The sequence below is a fragment of the Phyllostomus discolor genome, chromosome 13 (genome assembly GCF_004126475.2).
Source record: "Phyllostomus discolor isolate MPI-MPIP mPhyDis1 chromosome 13, mPhyDis1.pri.v3, whole genome shotgun sequence".
Lineage (NCBI taxonomy): Eukaryota > Metazoa > Chordata > Mammalia > Chiroptera > Phyllostomidae > Phyllostomus > Phyllostomus discolor.
In genome coordinates this window covers 56,740,382-56,760,459 of record NC_040915.2, presented here as the reverse complement: position 1 = coordinate 56,760,459, position 20,078 = coordinate 56,740,382, and the positions used below count along the sequence as shown (strand labels likewise).

Below are 20,078 nucleotides of genomic sequence, written 5' to 3'. Positions count from 1 at the left end.
CGACGCAGACCAGAGGTCACCAGGGAGGCTCTGGCCGTTAGCTTTAATTGCAGGAGACGCCTTTCACGCGTATTGGATCTCGCCCTGTGATTTATCACTTCCCTGGGTGTGTTAAGTGTTCTACCTCACTTCACTAGCTCTGCATCTCCAAGGGAAGTCTGTGCAAATTGAAGATGATATTGGACTTTTGTGTCTTCCTGATCCAAGAGAGGCTACAGCCTCCGATAAATGCCAAAGCTCCTTGTTCCTGTTTCTCCACTGGCGGAAACCACGGCTGGACCTTGATGGGGCAGACCATTTACTAATGAAATAAGCTTTCTAAGCTCTGCAACCCCTGAGATTTCTCATCTGTCGATTTCCTTGGGAATCCTGTGCTCCCTCGGAGACCATGGGCATGCAAGCGATGATAAACTCGCTGGCATGCAGACCAGGTCAGGAGTGGGGAGTGAAACCTGTCCCCCGAGAGGGGTGGGAAGCAGGGCCCGGAGTGTAGGAGCTCCAGGACTGCATTTTCACCTCCAAAGTGTGCTGTGAGGCTCGGTCACAGCTGGCCACCGCTCCCCTGATCAGCACTGTGGCTCTGCAGGCAAGAAGCTCAAGCCCATGACACCTGTATCCCCCTCACCCCAGCCTCCCTGCTGGACCTCACTCTCTCACTCCAGGGACTGAGATGCCTGGAACATGTGTGGCTATCGATCCCCACCCCCCTCCCCAGGAAAGGAATCTAGGTTCCCAAGGGTGGCTTTTGATTTCAATCCCAGGTGCCACTCTGATTCAGACGGCAAATGCCAAACAAGTTACCCTGATTATCAATTGGGGCAAAGTGGAAATGTAGCAGGTACAGCCCGGCACCGGCAGGTGGCTGGTTGTCATCGGTCCTAGCCCCAGGGACCGCCAGAGTCTAACAAATGGAAAGTATGTCAAATTTCATGTATAGCAAAACCACCACTACTTAATCTAATGATACTGAGGTAACTTCAATTGTATTAAAAGCCAAGCCTATCCTTGTATTAACCCTTGATTCATTGGAATTCTTGATTAACTGGAGCCTGGCTTTGAAAACAAGCTTCTGTTGAGACGTGAAAAAGAAAACGGTCCTAGCAGCGGCGCAAATCTGACTACAAATCAAACCTCATTTGTCTATACAACAATAGCTCAGTGAGAACTGATGGTCAAAATCAGGCCCCTTGAAGCAGTTAAACGATCTGAATCACTACATAAAGAGGAAAGACGGAATCGCATCAAGGGGGAAGAGTACAGTCAGACTCAGAAACATCTCCCGGCCCAGGGTGAAACAAAAGGGGGTTTTCTGCTTGCCCCTGTGCTAGCCGCGACATCCAGGAAGCCAAAGTGGATCCGCCATGGGTCACTATTGAACAGATGACCCCGCTGGCCTGCCCATTCCAGCAGCTGGTCACCCCTGCTCAGGCATGCCCAGTGCTGGGCATTCCAACACAAACACGTGGAATGCAAGCTGAAGAAGTAATCTGCTAAATAAAAGTGCCACACACGAACCGGGGTTCATGCCACGGGTTCTTGGAACCACTGACAGCTCGAATCCATCTTATAATGAGATCCATCTGGGATGTTAATAGCTAACCTCTCTTGCTTGGAGAAGAACCACAAATAGGATATGTTTATGCCAGATCTCATTTTTTGGTAGAAAGCTTCCAATGAGCTTATTTTATTCCAGTTGCAGAAACCGCGGCAAGGACTCCAAAGGACACGCCCTACGTGACTGTCGGACGCCGGTGCCCTCGCTGGGTACGACGGGGGATTGGGTGAGGAGCAGAGGCGGGATGTTATGTCATTGTCACTCATAATAAAGTTTCTCCGCTGCCTGGACATGTGGGGAGAGTACAAACTGTGGCAGAAGGAAAGAGGAATCACTCCATTAGTTCTCTCAGCCACCGCCGGCCGCCCGGCGCCTGGGTGCCCGTCACTGAGCCGTCCCAACGTGAGTTCACTGTGAACACAGCTCCAGCCCGCACCATGGAGGAGCTGAAGCAGTGACGGCCTTCGGGGAGCTGAGAGACAGATGGTCCGCGGAGACGGGCCGCACATCAGACCCCTGTGCTATTATTGCTTTGCTCTCCTTGACAAGAAAATGGATGAGCACAGACAGGGGAGGCTCTGAAGGAAACGCGTGAGCACGGGCAGCCCTTTCACTCCAGGACCAGAAGCTGTCAGGTAAGACCATGGGTCTGCAGAGGCTGACACCACAGGAAAGGTCTTAATCTTCAGTTAAAGACGTCGGTCTTAAAAACACCGGCGTGTACCCCATTTCCATGCGCGGGCTATTATCTGAGAAGTGCGTATGCCACCAAGACGAAAGACTTTTAGACAGACCTGACTGGACAAGAAGCGGTGACCTTCTCCAGACCAACAGTGACACGAGATGTGAAGGACGACCGGTCCTAAGCCCCAGTGACATGCTCTTCAGAATGAGGCAGCCCTCTGCACCCCTGGAGGCTGGCCTGGCCCCACGGTGGGGGGCAGGGTGCCTGCTCTCAGACTCAAAGCATGCTGCGGCCAGTACCCAGGTGCCACCTGCCCTGGGGCGGGGTTGGCATGGCCTGGGGACAGAGACAGGCAAGCTCATGCATGGGTTAGTATCACAGAGGGCAGTACCATCACCACATAGAGAGTACCTGGGAACAACCTACTTTGAGGGCTCAAATGCAGATAGGTCTTCTGCCTTGGGCTTGAGGCTAAACCAGCAAAATAAAATGAAGAAAAACAAAAACATACCCTGTGATATCAACAATGCCACATGTGCCATTTGCAAAATGCTCAGACAGCCTGAAACTGTGACAAGTGACTCTCTTTGTTTGTTTTCATGACTTGGAAATGGGCCTCTCCAGCTTTCAACACTCCCGGTTCCTGTGGCTGAGGCCCGCTCGCCGCCGCAGCAGCAGAGATGAGGCCGCTCCCGGTGCCCGGGTGCGTGAGTGTGGGGCAGCTCCTCTGAGGCCCAACTGGCCGGCCCACTGGCCCAGTTACCATCTGCTCACTGGCTGAGGGCTCACTTCAACTCCCCTTTTGTTAACTGTTGGATAATTTGGTTTTGGAAGGGAAACGCAGTCAATGGCAGAAGCCAGAGGTGGGAAGAATGTGGAACGTGCTAAAGTCTTTCCTTCTAGGTCACGCTATCCAAAGGAACTCTCTACCTGGTGTCAGGACTAACTGCGGTCAACAGAGAGAAGTCAAGGCTCCTGATTCTACCCTCCAGTAATGGCAGGTAGTTGTCAGATGCAGCTTAACCACTGAAAACAGATATTCCTTAAACTGGGAGACCGTTTTAAAGACTAAAGGTAAAGAGTATACACTTAAACATATCTAAACGACCATTCTCTAAACCTGATGAACAGTCTTCTGTTAATGACACCTGCTTGACAGGTGTTACCTGGCCCTGGGCTACCCCATAGGAGCTGACCTCAGGTGGCAGGGGAGGACATTTCTACTTTGCCCAGCATCGGAGAGGTACGCTATTGGGCTGATGTTTAGGATGGAAATGAACTTCCTCTAAAATGCTAACAACTCAAAATATTCAGTGCAGAAATCTGTGAAACCACTAACAACCTCTTCTAAAACATTAAGGTTCTTCTAGATTACTTCCTTTTAAGTATGAAAAAAGTGAAACATTCAGAATTTGGTTTCTAAATCAAGAACAGAGCTTTATAGTCCTTGCCACTTAAAAAACATAAAAAGTCTAGAGGGAGAGTCTATTCTCAACAGCCTCCACCTTGTTTCGCTTTCTCATTAAGTAAGGCAGCTCCCTGGGCAGAACTCCCCTCGGCTTAAAAGACAGAATTGCTTTACTGCTAAATGATGGATCAAAACCCGTCCAAGAACGGCAATTCATTTCATCATGAAATGCTGTGTTAAAAGCTCCCCTTCCTTCAAGCCAGTGGGTTCACTGGCACTGGCAGATTAAATTCCCTTTTAGTCAAGAGTCAAAAAAATTTCTCTCAACAAACTACACATAAAAAATGACCACGGTCTAATGACTCGGCTACTGAGGAAACCAGATGCCGACCTCCCGTTTTGTTAAGGGCGGCCCCGACCGACAGAAGACAAGAGGCTCGGTACCTTCTTGATGGTGTTGTGCTTGCTGCTGGTGCCGCCCCGGTCAGAGTTCTCATTGTGCAGAATGTCCAAGGCTGTCTCCCGCTCTTTGAGCTTCAAGGCCTCGATCTCAGTCTTGAGTTCGTTGAGCTGCTCCTGCAGATGCTTGCTCTTCTCCATGTACTCCACTCTGCCGGCAAGAGCACACTGCATCACGGCTCTGGCCGACGGCGAGGCCTGTCAGGGTGGGCGGAGAAGCTCCGGGCCCACCGGCCACTTGGCATGGGGTCCTGGGCCTGAAGCCTCGGGTTTATGACCCTGCTCATCCACTCGGGGGCCATGGGAGGTTGGGCTAGTCACTTAACTGGTCTGAATCAGTTTCCTCGTCCCTAAAGCTGGGATAATGATCATCGGGCTGTGGTCAAAATTAGATAAAGGAGAGTGTAGGAAATTCTTCTTCCACCCTACTGTAAGCTCTCACAAAGTACTCTACAAATACCCATTGAAACAGATAGCTTTCAGTTCTGCACAAAAAACCAACTCATGAAATAAGCCCCCTGGCATTCAAAACAATCTTCTTGTCTCAGCCCTTGTTGGAGAAGTAATTCCATTCAAGTGACCTCTTCTGACTGGCCATGGCCACCTCCCTGCTTATTTTGGGGGGACAGCTAAAGATGATGGGCCCTCACTCAGCCAACGCTACGAAGAAAAAAAATCCCCACCATCGCTTGCAAGTAGACACTGTATCTACGAGGGTGAAAATCCGGAGCTCATCCTCAAAGTGTCCAACTGCAGGGGCACCGCCCACGCAACGCAGACACCAGGGAATATTCTGTAGTGATTCCCATGCAAGTATATGGACTCTGCAAAATGTGCACAGGCAATAAAGTAAGAAAATAGAAACTATAAAAGCCAAGGCACAGAGAGAAGTAGCCGCATGCCAATCACAGCCATGTAATGCTGGTGGTGCCCCGGACGAAGGTGAACGGCTGGAAGGGGAACTCCAGCAGAGGACACAGCAGATAGAGACTCTGGTTCCCTGCCTCAGCGTGAGGCCCAGGGAGTCACAGCCCGGCTCGTGGCTGCCCACCATGGGCTCCAAGGAGACACTGTCTCCAGAGGGTTGTCCCCAGGACAGTGTATAAAGAGAAAACACAGAGGCTTGAATGGTCTCGGAGCTGAATCCTGGTTCTGGCCCTCATGAGCTGTGTAATGTGAGTGAGTTCCTTAAACACTCTAAATCTGGCTTCTCATTTGTAAATGGGAACACTAAAACCTACCTGTGATGTCAGTTTGTTGTTAGTTAATGCGAGTGAAATAAGATAAGAGCTAAAACACCCTGACACCCAGGCACTCAGTCCGTGGTAGCTACTGAGATTGTTTTGTGGCAAGCCACACACGGATGGCCATTTTACCCCCAGCTGGGAACTGGGGGGACCTCGGCTAGACTTCCTCTGCAGTGGGCCTGCTTCCCACCCCGGATCCACTTCCAGTGGCCAGAAGATGCAGGAGGACAGAGCTGCAGAAGCTGCTGCAAACAGGGCCTGTGGGGCCCAGCCCAGGGAGAGCCCACACAGCAGGGTGGCCGACCTGGACGTTTGCTTTCCTCAGCCTTGAGCCTGAGGTTCTTCTCTCTTCCCCTTGTTCTAAACCTGGAACGTCACAGATCTGAGCCACCAGAGAACACAACTAGGAAACATGTTCTGTTACCCTGTTAGGGCACTATCACACACTCTGCTACGATGTGAACAACAGTCTGACCACTGGAGATCCCTGAGAGCCAGTCCCGTACTTGAGGTGAGGTTTTGAGCCACTATAATCTCCAGGTCACCAATCAAGTGTCATTTTTATCCTGGAAGATGGAATGCTGGTCTGTAGTCCTTCATTTCTGATTAGGGAATTCTTCCTCCAGGCGGTGAGGGCAGAGCAAACCTTTGCAGGAGCTGGCAAAAGGCTGCTGCAGCAACCCCCCCACCCTGTTTTCCCCAGGCCCAGGCCGACTCGCTCTAGTTCACCGGTTGCCCAAGCATGGAATGGGGGTGGGGCGTCTACGTACTTTTCTTTCTCTATCTCCATGGAAAGTCGCTTCATGTCAGTATCCTTGAAGTCAAATGACGGGCTGTCCCCAATGAGGTTGAAGCTTGATATGTCAGGAGGCAGCGGTGCTGGAATTGGGTTCATGGGCTACAAACGAGAAATCTGCAGTTGTTAGGAGGTTCAGGTTCTACAAACGCAGGGACCCTCCCGTGTTAACCACCGACCCTCCGGCAGCCACCAAGGACATAGGTGCAGCATGGGCCCTGCCCCCCAGCCCCACCACAAGCCCCTATCACCACCATCTTCTTTGACTCCACAGTTCTATTTGAAAATTTATTCTAGCAACATAGCCACGTGTACGTGCAAACATTTGCATTCAGCGATGTTCCAAATTCCTGCGGTTTTGTTCTTAATTGCAAGAGAGAGCAGACTAAATACCCATCTACTGGGGACTAGTTAGATGAATTATAATCCCCCCATACAATGAAATTGGTGATATGAGCTCCTCCAGAACTTATTGATTTATTTATTGCTAGAACAGAGTATAAAGTCTGCTCAAATGTGTGTTTTAGAAACACACACATCTGTGGTCTCCAGCCCAGATGAGCCTTAGACAACTCCGGTCCCAGCTGCCATCTGCCTGCAATCACCTCAGAGGTCCCCAAGAAGGACCGTTGGCCCAGTCAACCCACCGAGCCATGAGAGAGAATAAGAATAACGCAAGGATGTTTCAAGCTATACGGCTGGCTTGGGGTGGCCTGTCGCATGGTCACAGATAATCAGCACAGATGACAACAGCAAACTCCTCCCATTTTCCTCCACCTCGAACCCGGGGCAGCTCATGCCTCTGTGCCCTGTGCACGTCTGTGCTGTGCGTGTGGATGTGCAGTGCAAGCATTTGTGCAGTGCACACATCTGCACTTGCCTGGAATACCCTACTGTCTCTCCCATCTGGTTAGTTCCTACTCACCCTTCAGGAGTCAGCTCAGGTGCCAACCTGAGCCCCTCCTGCCCCTCCAGGCTGGGCTAAGTTCCCCTCTAGGCACCTGGGCACCCTGTCTGTATAAAGACTTCCCATTTGCTTGCTAGTATATGGGACAGAACAGGAGTGCAAACAGTTTGCTGAACTGAGTGCCCCCTGCCTCCGACAAGAAGGCTTCTCTATTTGTTTTGTGACCCTATTTAATTGAGGTCTGTCTCCCTGTCCCAAAACTGAGTTTGGAAGCTGCTTCTTGCATGGCAATAGTTCACATGAAGTATGGAGGGTATCCCTGCTCAGAACTATGATTATGGTATACGGTATATACTGGTAGTTGAAGATTACATTCAGCTTGGCGCTAAGAAGCTAGAGAGTAAGTTCTCTTGAGGATGATTTGGGACTACATTACTTAGAACGAGGAAAACATTCCAGAGCTGTAACAGGCCCTGTTGCTTGTTATCTTGGCAACCAGAGAAGTGACTGGCTAGTCCAGGGCCAAACGGCAGACCAGGCATTCTGCCCAGACCCCAACTGCAGGTCCTCTGCACCACTCGCTCTGCCGTGCACTTGCCCTGAACAGTCCCCGTCAAGGAAAGGAAGGCTACCAGGTCTTGGCGGCCCCTGTTCAGGCTCACCGGATATGTGGGCTTCGTAGTGATTTCTAGGAGCTTTTGCTTGGCTCTCCGCTCTGCCTCACGGGCTTCCTGCAGGTCCTGCTTCAGCTGATCAGCCTCCTTGGCCCTGCAAGAAAAGGAGGAGCCGTCACCTCCATGGAAGATGACAGGTGGAGGAAACAGACCCCCCTCTCCTGGTGACCCCCCTGGAGCGATGAGACCTGGGTTAATCCCGAGGAAGGCGCCAGATCGGACAAACAAGGATGGTGGAGGGTAGGTGGGGCATTTACAGAAAATCAGAACTTCCAAGCTAGGAACAACACTCCCGGGTGTGGTACTGATGCAACTGGTAAATCTAAAGTGGAAGAGCAGGGGAGCCTGTGGGGAGAAGAGTTGAGTATAATAAGCCTTTGTAATTGGCGGCGGGGGAGGACAGTTGGGCTGTAGGGCCTCTCTATTGCATTTCTGGGTGAGAGCGGGATGAACCAAGGAAGAATCAGGTGCATCAAAGGTCTTATGCTGGATTACAAAGGGCAGGAGGTGAAAGAACTGACCCCACAGCCCTCCTATCCCCCCAAACAACTGCAGGCCAAGGGCCCACCTCCTCAGGCACCAGTGGAGGGCCTCGCACGCGGATGCAGGTCCTCGCCCACAGGACAAAGGATCTAACCCGTCATGCCTCACTCATGGGGGAAGTGATCTGAACATGGAAAGAAGGGGGCCCGGGCAGGGCAGAAAACAAGGAACCGTATTTTTGGACCAATGCGCACAAAGTGGAGAGGAAAACTGAACAGAATATACCTTGGTAGCAAAAAGCTAAATTCAGGTGTTCAAAATCAAAGGAGCCAAACGCTGTGGGAACGTGCCAGAGTTTATCTGAAGGCTGCAGGACTAGAACAATCCAGAGCCTGGAATAGTCTTTACAAAGTACAGACGACAGTTCCATCCTTCAACCTGGCTGGGAGCGGGCCATCCTGGCCGGGGGAGCCCGGGCCCTCTCCTCCCATCTGCTGCAGGAGCCTTGGCTCCGAGGCAAGCCTGCAGGGAAGTGGGACATTAAAGTCCCACTTTAATGTCCCCACATTACCAGTGGGACCTGGTAATGTAGCTGCTGTCTCTCCACACGCCCCATAAATGAAAAGGGAAACAAATCACATTTTTTAAATGTACGAAGAGCTTCCTTCTATCTCTTCAGCTAAAGGCAGTCTGTGGACATGCTTGACGGGTTTCCTGCAAACACGGTATCAGAGGGACAAGGGCTTATCACAAAGGCACAGGCATGACCTGAGGTCCACTCCACAAGAGAGCTCCAAGCTCTCTTCCAATAGCTCCAGCCCCAAAACTGGATTAAGCACCAGTCCCCACCAACCCAGCAAAAAAGGAGCCTCTCCCCTTCCCAGATGCTAGAGAAGCAGCTGGAGGACAGCTTCAGCCATGCTCTGCCTCAGGGCAAGGTCAGGACTGAGCAGCCCCTCACCTGGGCCCTAGGGCCCAGGACCCCCCGACCCCCCAACCCCCCACCTCTGACCTCCTCTCTGACTCTTCAGCCATCTTCAGTGCCAGCACCTCGGCCTCCAGCACCTTCTGCTCCATCAGGCGCTTCTCTTCCTCTGTCCGAATGGCCGTGGCCTTGATGCGCTGCATTTCCTGTTCAGCCTCTGCAGCCTTCTGTGCCAGGAGTTTTGCCTCCTCCTCAGTGATTTGGGCCTTTTCCGCCAACAGGTCAGCTGTCTCCTCGGACCGCATCTGGAGGGAAGAGCGCCGTCAGCTGGGGTGGGGATCACGTGCCTATTTTCCCACCAGGTCCGAGCTCAGACACTCAGGTAGGTCAGCAAGAACCAGAGCCTCCGATTCCTTAGGGCCCTTCCCCTGAATGTCCCCCCAAAGACGACACCCTGGCAACAGATGGCAAGCCACACCCCTCAACTTTTCAGAAGGGCCTTCAGGTTCCTCCATGGGGAGCAACAAGAAAGCACCTTTCTGGAGTCTCCATGTGAGCTGAGGCTTATGCTTTACAAGGGAGAAAACCAATTTAACTCTGTTCTCGTTTCTCCTTTTAAATCAGTTCCAGACCAGGGGAGACTTTTTCCCCTGGGGCACATGTAACGGTGTCTGCACACATTTTTGATGGTCGCAAATGAGACAACCAAAGTGAGGTGGTACCTCCAGCATCTAGTGGATAGAGACCAGGGACACTACTAGACACCCTTCAGTGACAGGACAGACCCACCACGAAGGACGATCTGGGCCAGTGTCAGTGGAGCTGAAGCTGAGAGGCCCTGCCTTAAAGGCATCCCATGGTGAAAAGGAGTTTGTCTACATGTGAACTCAGGTTAAATTTGCTTCTGCCAGCACAGGTAAAAGGAAAGGCACTATTTTTTTTTTTTAAGCTTAAATGTCAAAGCAAATGTCGCTAATCTGTGGTCCTCGGGAGGTCTCACGCCAGCAAGCTGAGCAAGACCACGAGCAGCCTCACGGGCCCCAGACCCCTCGGAAATCACCAGTGCTTCGTTGGCCATTGTCGCTTCTTCTTTCATCTGCAGCAGCCTCCTCTCCAGCTCGTCCCTCGTGCGCTCAGCCTCCTCCCTCATCTGCTTCTCTCGAGCCAGGCGCTGCCGCTCCATCTGGGGGCAGGGACGAAAGCAGTCACTGAGTGAAGGGGCTCCCGACCTACAGTGCCACAGGGATCCAGGAAGGCCCAGAGGCCAGCGTCTCCCCTTTGGGGACCCTTTTCTTTTGGTAGCCGGGGTCACGCTTGTCACCTACCACTCTCTGCCCTTCGAAACCAGCTGTCAAGTTGAAAACTATGCTCCTTGGAAAAAAATCTTGTGGTAACCAAACCAACAAAGAGACGAGTCAGCTCTCTACCTGGATCGAAGGGGGTGTTCTTACACAGCGTGTGCTGAACCAGCCACCTTGCCAAAATCCCTTTTTATAGGGAGTCCTCTCAGGACTCTGCCCTGCAGCTGCCGGGACACAATGCAGGCTCCTTCTCCCTGGGATGGAGCCCCAGAAACAGACAGCTTTCTCCTCTGGGTGGATGAGCCACCCCACCATTTCTAATGTGCACAGACCTCTTCCACACCTCCGATTTCATCCACACCAGAGCTCCGCTCTTGCCTCTGACCCACAGAGAAGACGGAATCATTCTGCGTGCTGCACCAGTAGTTCACACATTGTCTTTCACAGGGGGAGGCTGCAGCAGCCTCCGCACAGATTCACATGGAGGCACCTCCTGAGCCAGGCCTGCGACAGGAGGGTGCCAGGCGGGGAGCGCAGCCCCCATCCTCCAGGCACCAGTACAAAGGCACTGCCACCTCCTTTGCCTTCTGGATCACTGTATTAATTGGGCCACATGCCGAGCTTAATAAGGCAAACAAGCACAGGACAAGTGCTGTTCTCTGTGATCCGGCCGCACTCACTGAATTCGGGAAACAGAAGCCAGAAGTGACCACTGCACCATTTTCTTCCTTAAATAATTAAAGCACATTTAATTACTTCTAGCTTCAATCTTCTCCCAAACACAAGATTTCTAAGATTGCTGCTTTTTTCTAAGTACTAAGCCAAAAAAAAAAAATAATGCAGTGGACCTCGAAGGAATAATGAAAAGACAAGCCATAAAATACTGTAAATTCTTCTCTAATTTTCAATGAAAAGCTTGGCCAATTTGTTCTCTAATTTCCATCATATTAGGATTTCCATTCGGCAGATGACTGTGTGTCCATTAGTGTCCACGTGAAACAGCCCAGGCAGTCCCCTTCCATCCCCAGCACTGCACTTCCCCGAGGCCTCCACCCCCTTAATAAGGGACCTCTCATTTGCAAAGTGGTTGAAGCAGTAATGACTTTCAGGTTCAATATGTCCTTTGATCCGAGACAGAGGAGAGGCATCATCAGCCCCCACGTGATAGATGAGAACACTGAGGTCTGGAAGTTAAGTCATTCACTAGCGTCACAGGCTAAGTTTCACAGCTGGCTCCAAGGTCACTGTCTATTGGGGGGGGGCGTGGAGCCCCAACCTGCAGTTGCCAGATCCCAGGGACATGCCTCTGCTGTTCTACAGGCAGTGCAGGTCGGGGCGTGTTCCCGCTATTCGCTGCCACAGCCTGCAGGCTTACACACTCCTCACTGTTTTTAGATCTCTCGCTTCTAAGCTTTGCTCTGCTGAAAAAGAAGTCAGACGGGGCTCTTCTGACAGTTGCCGCCGTCACACTGTGCCGGCTCAAGAGCATTTCTTTGTCCAACGAAACCCGTTCCACCACCCACAAAGCGTCCTGAAGAGCACATCTATGGCCTGCCATCTCAGAAAGCAAAGAGATGGGGAGTTGAAAGCACAGGATCAAACTGGGCATTTCATTCTGAAACTCAGGGCTGGGAGCCAGACCCGCCGGAGTTCCCAAATCAGAGACAGCTGCGCACAGACTAATTATTACACCTTCTTGAGCCCGCAAGTCCTGAGGGCCGCTGACTGCAGCTGCTGCTACGCTATCTAGTAGTTTGTCCAAAACCACAATTAATATTCTCAGCGGTGAGGCTCCGATTAGTTGTGTGGATTTCGGTGAGTCAGAAAGGTCTATGAGTAGGAAACAATGATGCAGATTGTCCAGTCTGCTGCTAGGCGCTCGGGCACCTCCCTTGCTGGGTGATGTGCCGCTGGGCTGACCTACAGTGGGGAAGTGCAGCCAGAGTCTAATTAGCATTCCAGCAGCAGCATTGAAATGCTGCCATGCATTCTATCACCATCTAATTAGAAAAGGAGAAGGCCGGGCAAAGGAGACAGGCAGGCAAAAGGAAAGCTTAGCTGGAGGGAAGAGAAATGGATGAATGGGTGGGGATGTGCAGGCTTGACTATTTCTTTCCACTTCACTTAAGTGGAGAAATAACTAGAGACATTTCTTTTAGATAGGCTACCCTACCAGCTAGGCATCAGCCAAGAAAAATCCAAAAGATATAAAATAAGAATACGTATTCTCCATGACCACAGGACTCTTGTCTGCTGGTAACCACTCCTCACCCGCTGGGCCAAGGCCACCAGGTGGTACCAGCAGTCCAAACACGGTCTTGCTCACCTGCTTTCTAGCTTTCTCCTCCCTGGCCTGGGCTTTCATCTGCTGAACTTCCAAGGAATCGGCCTTTCTTCTCCTCATGAAAAGGTCATGGTTCCCAATACACAGCTGAAGAATCTGTGGCCACAGAAGCGGGAGAAATGTTAAACCCACAAATTTACTTCACCGCTTACAGCTCGCTGGCACTGCGGCATCTCGGGCTGAGAGCTCTCATGAGCAGTGGGAAGGAAGCCTGGAGAGGGGAGCGTGGCGTGAAACACCAAGGCCGGAATCCTGGCCTCTCGTGCTGTCAGCGCCGGAGACAGCGAACTGAAGGGGCCTCAGATGCGCCAGGGGACAGGAGGCTAGATGCTCGTGTTCTCTGGACTCCAGAGAAAATACTGCCCACGTGCACCAGGGAGAACGTTCGTAATGGCTTTGTTAAAATGGCACAGAAGTGAAAAGCACTTAATTGTCCATTAATAGGAGAATAAAAACAATATATATACCTGCAGCCACATGATGGAATGCCATACAGCAGTGGAAATGAAGGGATCATATCTTTAAGCATCAACATACATAAATCAAAAATAATGTGTAAAACGGGCAAGTGACAGAGAATACAGCTGTAAGCATTTATACAAAACTTAATAGTATATTCGTTTTGCCACAGAAATAAAGTTCTGATGAAAAGCAAGAGAATGAGTTTAGAATAGTGATCACCCTTGAGGAGGGGGGAGGGGGAGGCTGGCTAACATGAGGGGTTTCAACAGTATTGGGGTGTGCTATTTCTTAAAGCTGGGTAGTGGGTACATAGGCATTTATTTTTATTATTCTTTATGCCATATATATATGCACATTATACTTATTCTTTTATATGTATGAAGTACTTCAGTAAAAATAATTTTTACAAATGCTTCATCGTAAAACTCAGGTTTGACTCTTTAGGTAAAGCTAAAGAGAAGAGTCTTTCCCGGCCTATCAGAACAGCATGTACCGAGATGTCACTCGGATACTGGTTCAAAAAGGGCGTTTGATTTCTCAGAAAAACTAGAGCTATCGGAAATAAAAACCAGGATCTCAGCTTACCAGCTTATTAACACGCAGCTTTGAGGAGTTGAACTTGAAGACATCGATTTTCTTATCCAATGGTTTAATAGTAAACTGAAGGAAGGAAGCAGAAAACAGGTTCAGGCTGACAGCCTAGAATGTTACCAGCAACTGGGGAATTCCGCAAAAGCAGCCACCGCCCTGGCAAAGACCCAGCACATGGCTGTTTCCCTGCCCCGGCTTCCCGGCACCCAGGCATGACCACAGGGTGAGCTACGGTGGATTATAAGTGTCTGAGGGCACCAAGTCCCGGACTGAGAAACCTGAAATACAAACCCTTGACAGGCCCAAGCTCCAGGCTAATACCGGGAGGGCCACACCAGAGCCTAAGTCATGGCTGTGACTTTAGGAGGCTCACAACCTGGTGAAACTGGATGAATAACAGTCAATGACTCAAGAAATTACACCACATATTATTAGTGCCTCATTGGGTGGCACACATCACAAATATCCTGGAGGATTCACAGTAATCTACCATAAGTAGGAGGGCAGTTAAGCTGGTAAAGAATATGACAGAGAAGTGAAAAAGTAGGATAGAAGGACATTCTAGACAGGGGAACAATAGAAATAAGGCAGAGATGGACAAATGAGCAGTGTGTGTGTGTATGTATGTGTGTGTGTTCTTGACATTATAAGCTCTTTGATGACTAAGAGGATACCGTGGGCTTAGACTGGGAGGGAGGCTGGGTTGGGCTGGGGCTGGTGAGGTGGCCTGAGAGTAGAGAGAGGGGTTAAGATTCGATGTGACAGCATATGGGGAATCATTCCAGGTTTCTGACCAGGGGGATTAGTAGATGCAAGCTGATGACAGAAGGAATACAGTAAAGCGTGAAGACGAAATCAAAGGGAGAGAACGATGAATGAGAAGGATAGGGTTGTAGCTGATGGGAGAACCCAGGGCCAGGCCACTAAGAAAGGTACCACATAGAGAACAAATGGCAACCGTTGCTGTCAACTATTCCTGATGAGACCAGACAGGTCCTAGGTTTCAAAGACGCACTTAAAAAATACGTTTGGAAAGATGCCCTGGCTGGTGTGGCTCAGTGGATTGAGTGCCGGCCTGTGAACCAAGGGGTCGTCGGGTCCATTCCCAGTCAGGGCACATGCCTAGATTGCAGGCCAGGCCCCCAGCTGGGGACACGTGAGAGGCAACCACACACTGATGTTTCTCTCCTTTTGTTTCTCTCTCCCTTCCCCTCTTTCTAGAGATAAATAAAATCTTTAAATAAAAAAAAATATATGTTTGGAAAAGATCTATTCTTGGGTATTTCTTTCTCATGCTATATTGCCCAACAAGGGGCTAGCACAATGAAGACAGAAAACAACACTTTGTTTAGCTTTTGGTCAAGTTCCCTTAGAAGCAGTATCACCCTGTATAGGCTGCTATTTGTGAATTTCGTGAGCTTATTTTGGGCCTTGCTGTCAAATCCCGGAGCTGTCAGCAGGAAACCACAAGTAGTGGGGAAACCGCAGGCTCTGCACCACGCCAGGGCTGCACAGAGAATCAATGAATCACTTAAAATAACCCACATTTCTGTTTTGACAGCATGGCTGTCATACATAAGTACTAAGACTACTTCCTATTATGTCAAGTCAGCTTGGGGTCTTTTTACTGTGAGAGTTATTGACGTGATGGAACATGACGGTGCCTTGCCCCCAGAGAGGGCGCATTACGGTCTATGACAACCGGCTACACGAAGGGAGGCTTCAGGCCTTGGGCTCTGGGAGAATGCATGTTTTGGGAGTCTGTAGCACACAGATTTGTGGATGTGCCATAAACAGACTTTATAAAATTGGAAACGAAAAACTACCATACCATGGCACACCTACTGCTTTAAGACATGTGGAGCTTTCAAGTTAAGTACTTTAAAAAATAAATACCTTAAATGCTCATCTCCTGGGCTACTGACAAAAATTGGAAAGCCAGAATGTTTTGAGTTAAGAAGCTCCATCTGTCTCATCAAGCATGGCCGAGTAGATCTCAACCGTGTATTAGGAACCAGGGGCCTGCCGTTCCTCTCTTTGAGCTGCTATGAGGAGAGAAAAGAGGAAGTCTGCCTAGGAGTGGGTGGGGGCTCTGCAGGCAACACGAGCCATTGCTGTTACCATCCCCACACTCAGGTGTCCTGGCTGCGTGGGCACCAGTATGTCACTGCACACTGTCCGGGCCTGCTCTCTGCTGCCTAGTGCCCTGTGGCTTCAGGGAACCTGGTGCTTAGCCCCTGCCATTCTGCTCCCCAGACACAGGTCACCTGAGCTCTCTACGTCTCTGCTTCCTGCGACGTGACAGAGATGACCAAACCCAGCCCCTGCTCTTACAGCAGTGTTCCTGGGAGGACCAAACGAGTCGGGGTGACAGTGCCTGTACAGGCAAAAGCACTGTATCACCATCACCCTCGTCGCCAGTCCCTCACACCGCAGCCACGCACCACGGCCGCCCAGCTGGCACTGGACTGTAACTTCCCTGAGGGCTAAGACAAGTGTTTCTATATCTTTGTTTCCACTACGAGACCTAACACAAACCAGAAGCTCAACAATTCCCTTACTATGAACGAAGAATGAATGAGTGAGCGAACAAATGAATGAAGGACTACAGCTTTTGGGAAAGGTCACCATCCTGTCTAGAGACATTTGAATTCTAACTTAGAGCGTTTATCTAAATAATTTAAACTAAATTATTCTCAAATTCTTGCAAGCAGGTCAGCCTGATATCATTATTTATACCATTGTTGGTATACACCACCCCCCTCCACGTATCAAGCATTAGACACAAAGAGAAGGTTTAATACATTCCACACTTAAAGTGCAAAGAGAATTTCTCACCAGAAATAGAAAGCCAAGTAATAAGAAAAGGTTACATTTTGGTTTGTTTACTGTTCTTGGGGTTTAGTCCTGACAGGTTGAGCTTCCCAGCCTCCTGGTAGTCAGCAGGGGGTTCAGTGAGGCTTTTCGAGAATCGGATGCCTGTACTGTTCTGTATATACCATACGAATCGATAACCAAAACCCCAAAGCCTGGGAATTAAATGATTTCCTTGATAACAGGAGAAATCTGGCCAGGGATGTTTCAGCAAGGAAGGAGCAGAAATGGGGAAGACCTGCTGCTGGGCCGCTGGCGTGTCGGCAGCCCAGATAACGTCCTACCTCCTTGTCGCTGTACGAGATGTTTCGGATTTCATTCCACGGGAAGGAGATCTTGGGGGTCAGCCTGTTCTCGGGGTCATAGATGTGAAGCCCCAGAGCATCCACTCCAAGCAGCAGCTCTGTGCCCTTTTTATTCTGTAGATTCAACCAAGAACAGCTACTGTCAGCTCCAGCTGAGGCTGGAGGTCTTATTCAGCTTCCCCAAAGGCCTGGCACACACTGTTACATATGACAAGTTTCAACAGTTCCCAGCAGAAGCCACAGCTGTCTCATAGCCCAGGGGGCCTCTGGCTTCCTGAATGGAGGCAGGTGGAGGCAAAACCATCCCATTTATATGATTCGTGTGTCCCACAGAGCGACGACTGGAGTCCCCCGTCGCTGGCTCACTGGCTCAAGTAGCAGCAATCTAAGCATTGCTAGCCTCTAATTAAATAACAAGGTCACCACAGATATAAAATAAAAACCTGCAGGTTTCATCATTTCTTATGTCAAAAGAAAAAAAAAACTGTTGAAATACCAGAAAGAAAACTCGAATTGCTGAGATCAGATGGTCTTATTACTACATGTTAAAGTATATCTTAGCGTGAAAAAGCAAGTATAAATGTTAATTGTAGAATGTATGCAGTGAGTATATATGGGTGGGTATTTATTCACTGTAAAATTCTTTCAGCTTTTCTGTATGTTTAAAAAGTTTTAGAATAAAATGTTGGAAAAATATATCAAACTGAACTATACATAAATTAGGCCTCAGGAAGGCTGTGTAAAAAATTAATCGCCTATACTTCTGTCCTGCCTCTGATGGTCAGTGATCAGGACAGCCAGAGGGCAAGCGGGCTGGGCCTGCGCATTGCTGACCCCGCTGTGGACCTGGAGGCCACATCCTCAGGCTGCAGGGCCTTCTACCTGTGCTGTGGTCTGGCTTTTGTGCAACGGAGCGGGGAAGCTTCCTGCGCAAAGCCCCTTGCTGACCAAGATGAGCCCAAACCGAAACTCAGGGGCAGGAAGACAGAGCTGCAACCCGAGAAGGCGCGTGGACGGTGATGAGAAGCGCCCGCCTAGCCGCAGCTGTCACGTGGACAAGGGAGCGCTGCAAGGTAATTTTTTTCCTGACACCCTGAGGCCAGGTGTGATTGCCAAAGCATGAGAGAGATTCCTCCGCTCGTCTGCAAAGCTCTTAAAGCTACGTACTATGTAAACACAAGTGAGGCTCTGTACTTTTAACATCCATGGTATTTTGGAAAATGAGATGTTTCTGATTATTTTGTTTAGCTCTAAAAAAACAAACAAACAAAGGATCTCACTTTGTGCTGCCTGTCACCATGACTCCCGACATCTCCGGGAGAAAGGGAGGGAAACTCAGGCAGCCCCTTGGAAATGGTTTTAAGCACAGGTGTTTCTGAGTTGACAGTGAATTCAGGAACTTTAACTAAAACATGCATTAGCTTTGTCTATGGCAAAATGTAAGAACCACACACACACAACGGTATCCAACTGCTACGAGAAACTGTTTTCCAAGGATCGTAAAACACGAGTTTTCTAGAATCTAGGTGGTGGGCGTATGGAGCAAGGGGGATTCTGCTGACAAAACCCAGAAATGCACTAAATTACCCTGACCCTAAAGAAACCGCATCAACAAACACAAATTAATAAAACTTTAGAAATTTTTAAAAAGTAAAATAAATTTTAAATACCTTCTGTGTTATGGAAAATCTTCTGGACACTTGTTTACTCTATGATGGGACATGATTTGTTGGGGTGCCTTATTCCTTAAAATTTGTGTTTAGAAAACAAATCAGGTAGACAGCTAGGCTAGGCTATTTTAAATGTGTTCCGATTTACCCCAATTTAATGTAAAATGTGTAGGGACTCCCCTAAGGAAAGCAAACCATACTGCGACGGTTGTTTTAATATCTCCTCCTCTACAGTCTGGAGCCAGCAATGAACCACTTGAGCAAATTCACATGAATACCTTTGGAAGGAGCTGCCTCCCGCTACAGCCAGCAGGGGACCCCCCGGAGAAAGGCTGGAAAGGCCCGAATGCCTATCTGCTGCAGAGGCAATGGTTTCCCAGAGGACGGAGGACTATTAGTGGTCTGAACAGAAAACCAATTAGCCTGCTAGAGAGCACAGGAGTCTACACCCAAACAGGTCGGTGCTGTTTATAAGCGGCTTTACTCTCCTTGTGCCCTTGGGGGAAGAAAGTACTGACAGGTGCTCCCTGGGGGCCCAGATCTTACAGAGCCAGATATAATCAAATGCTGCACTCAGACAGGGCCCCTGGCTCAGTGCAGGACCAGCCTCCCACCCTCAAACCACCCCCCTCCCCACACGCCGCCCTTCTCCCAAGGCTCAACTCACACCTAATTACCTAGGATCTAATTGAAGTCCCCAAAATAGAAAATGAGGCTATAAGACCCTCTCCCCTTTTCTTCTCCTCTTCACCACTGAACCGTTAAAGAGTCTACCACCCTGAATGAGAAAGTAACCCATCTTAGCAGCCTGTCCCTGGTTCAGCCTGTTTATACGCAGGGAACTCGGAGAAGCTTCAACGCACCCGGATTGCGAAGTAATTCACGCCATACATCTCCAGGTCCTGAGCTATCTTCAAATATTCCATTTCAGCTTCATCCCTGTGGGGACAAAGAAAGACATTGTCACTGGAGCTAAGTGAGAAAACTGGAGGGCAGGTGCCTGCCAAGCTGAGCATCAAATCTGCCAGGGGACGCAAGCCAGAGAAGACACCGTGAGGCTCTTCCTAATTCTGAGCCTGCTGAATACAATGAGGTCAAGCAGAATTTCCCATTCCCGTAGAAACAAGAAAGCAGATTCATCACAGCGTCTCTTGGCTTCAACTCCATGCTCTGTTCTTGGTAAACAGTGACACTCGTCTCGTAATTCAAGAAAATCATATGGTATGTTATCAGCTCCCCTCAAATGGATGTGAGTTTTCACATTTTATTTAAGTTGTTGCTTTATCTAATTGTGTTTTTTCTTCACTTAGAAGGTTTCGGTAATGAAACCACTCTTCCTGCAAGTCACTGGGAATTATCTTCCTGATTTTCTTTCTGTGGCTGCTGTTGGAG

The 20,078-nt window shown here is 49.6% G+C and overlaps 1 protein-coding gene across 4 annotated transcripts in view; it reads right to left on the bottom strand.

Moving 5' to 3' along the window:
- NF2 (neurofibromin 2) overlaps positions 1-20,078 on the bottom strand; it is a 70,082-nt gene that overhangs the window by 9,148 nt on the left and 40,856 nt on the right. Inside the window, exons 7-16 of one of the 4 annotated variants that reach the window (XM_036014082.1) lie at positions 19,550-19,625; positions 16,996-17,130; positions 13,832-13,906; positions 12,767-12,880; positions 10,200-10,322; positions 9,227-9,444; positions 7,720-7,825; positions 6,125-6,252; positions 4,093-4,258; positions 2,652-2,711 (exon numbers count right to left, since the gene is read on the bottom strand). In XM_036014082.1, coding sequence (XP_035869975.1) covers positions 2,676-2,711; positions 4,093-4,258; positions 6,125-6,252; positions 7,720-7,825; positions 9,227-9,444; positions 10,200-10,322; positions 12,767-12,880; positions 13,832-13,906; positions 16,996-17,130; positions 19,550-19,625 — 1,177 coding nt within the window. In that variant the 3' untranslated portion in view covers positions 2,652-2,675. Of the gene's footprint in view, positions 1-2,583; positions 2,712-4,085; positions 4,259-6,124; positions 6,253-7,719; positions 7,826-9,226; positions 9,445-10,199; positions 10,323-12,766; positions 12,881-13,831; positions 13,907-16,995; positions 17,131-19,549; positions 19,626-20,078 lie in introns of those variants that run through there. The other 3 variants (XM_028527537.2, XM_028527534.2, XM_028527535.2) reach the window with 3 other exon arrangements.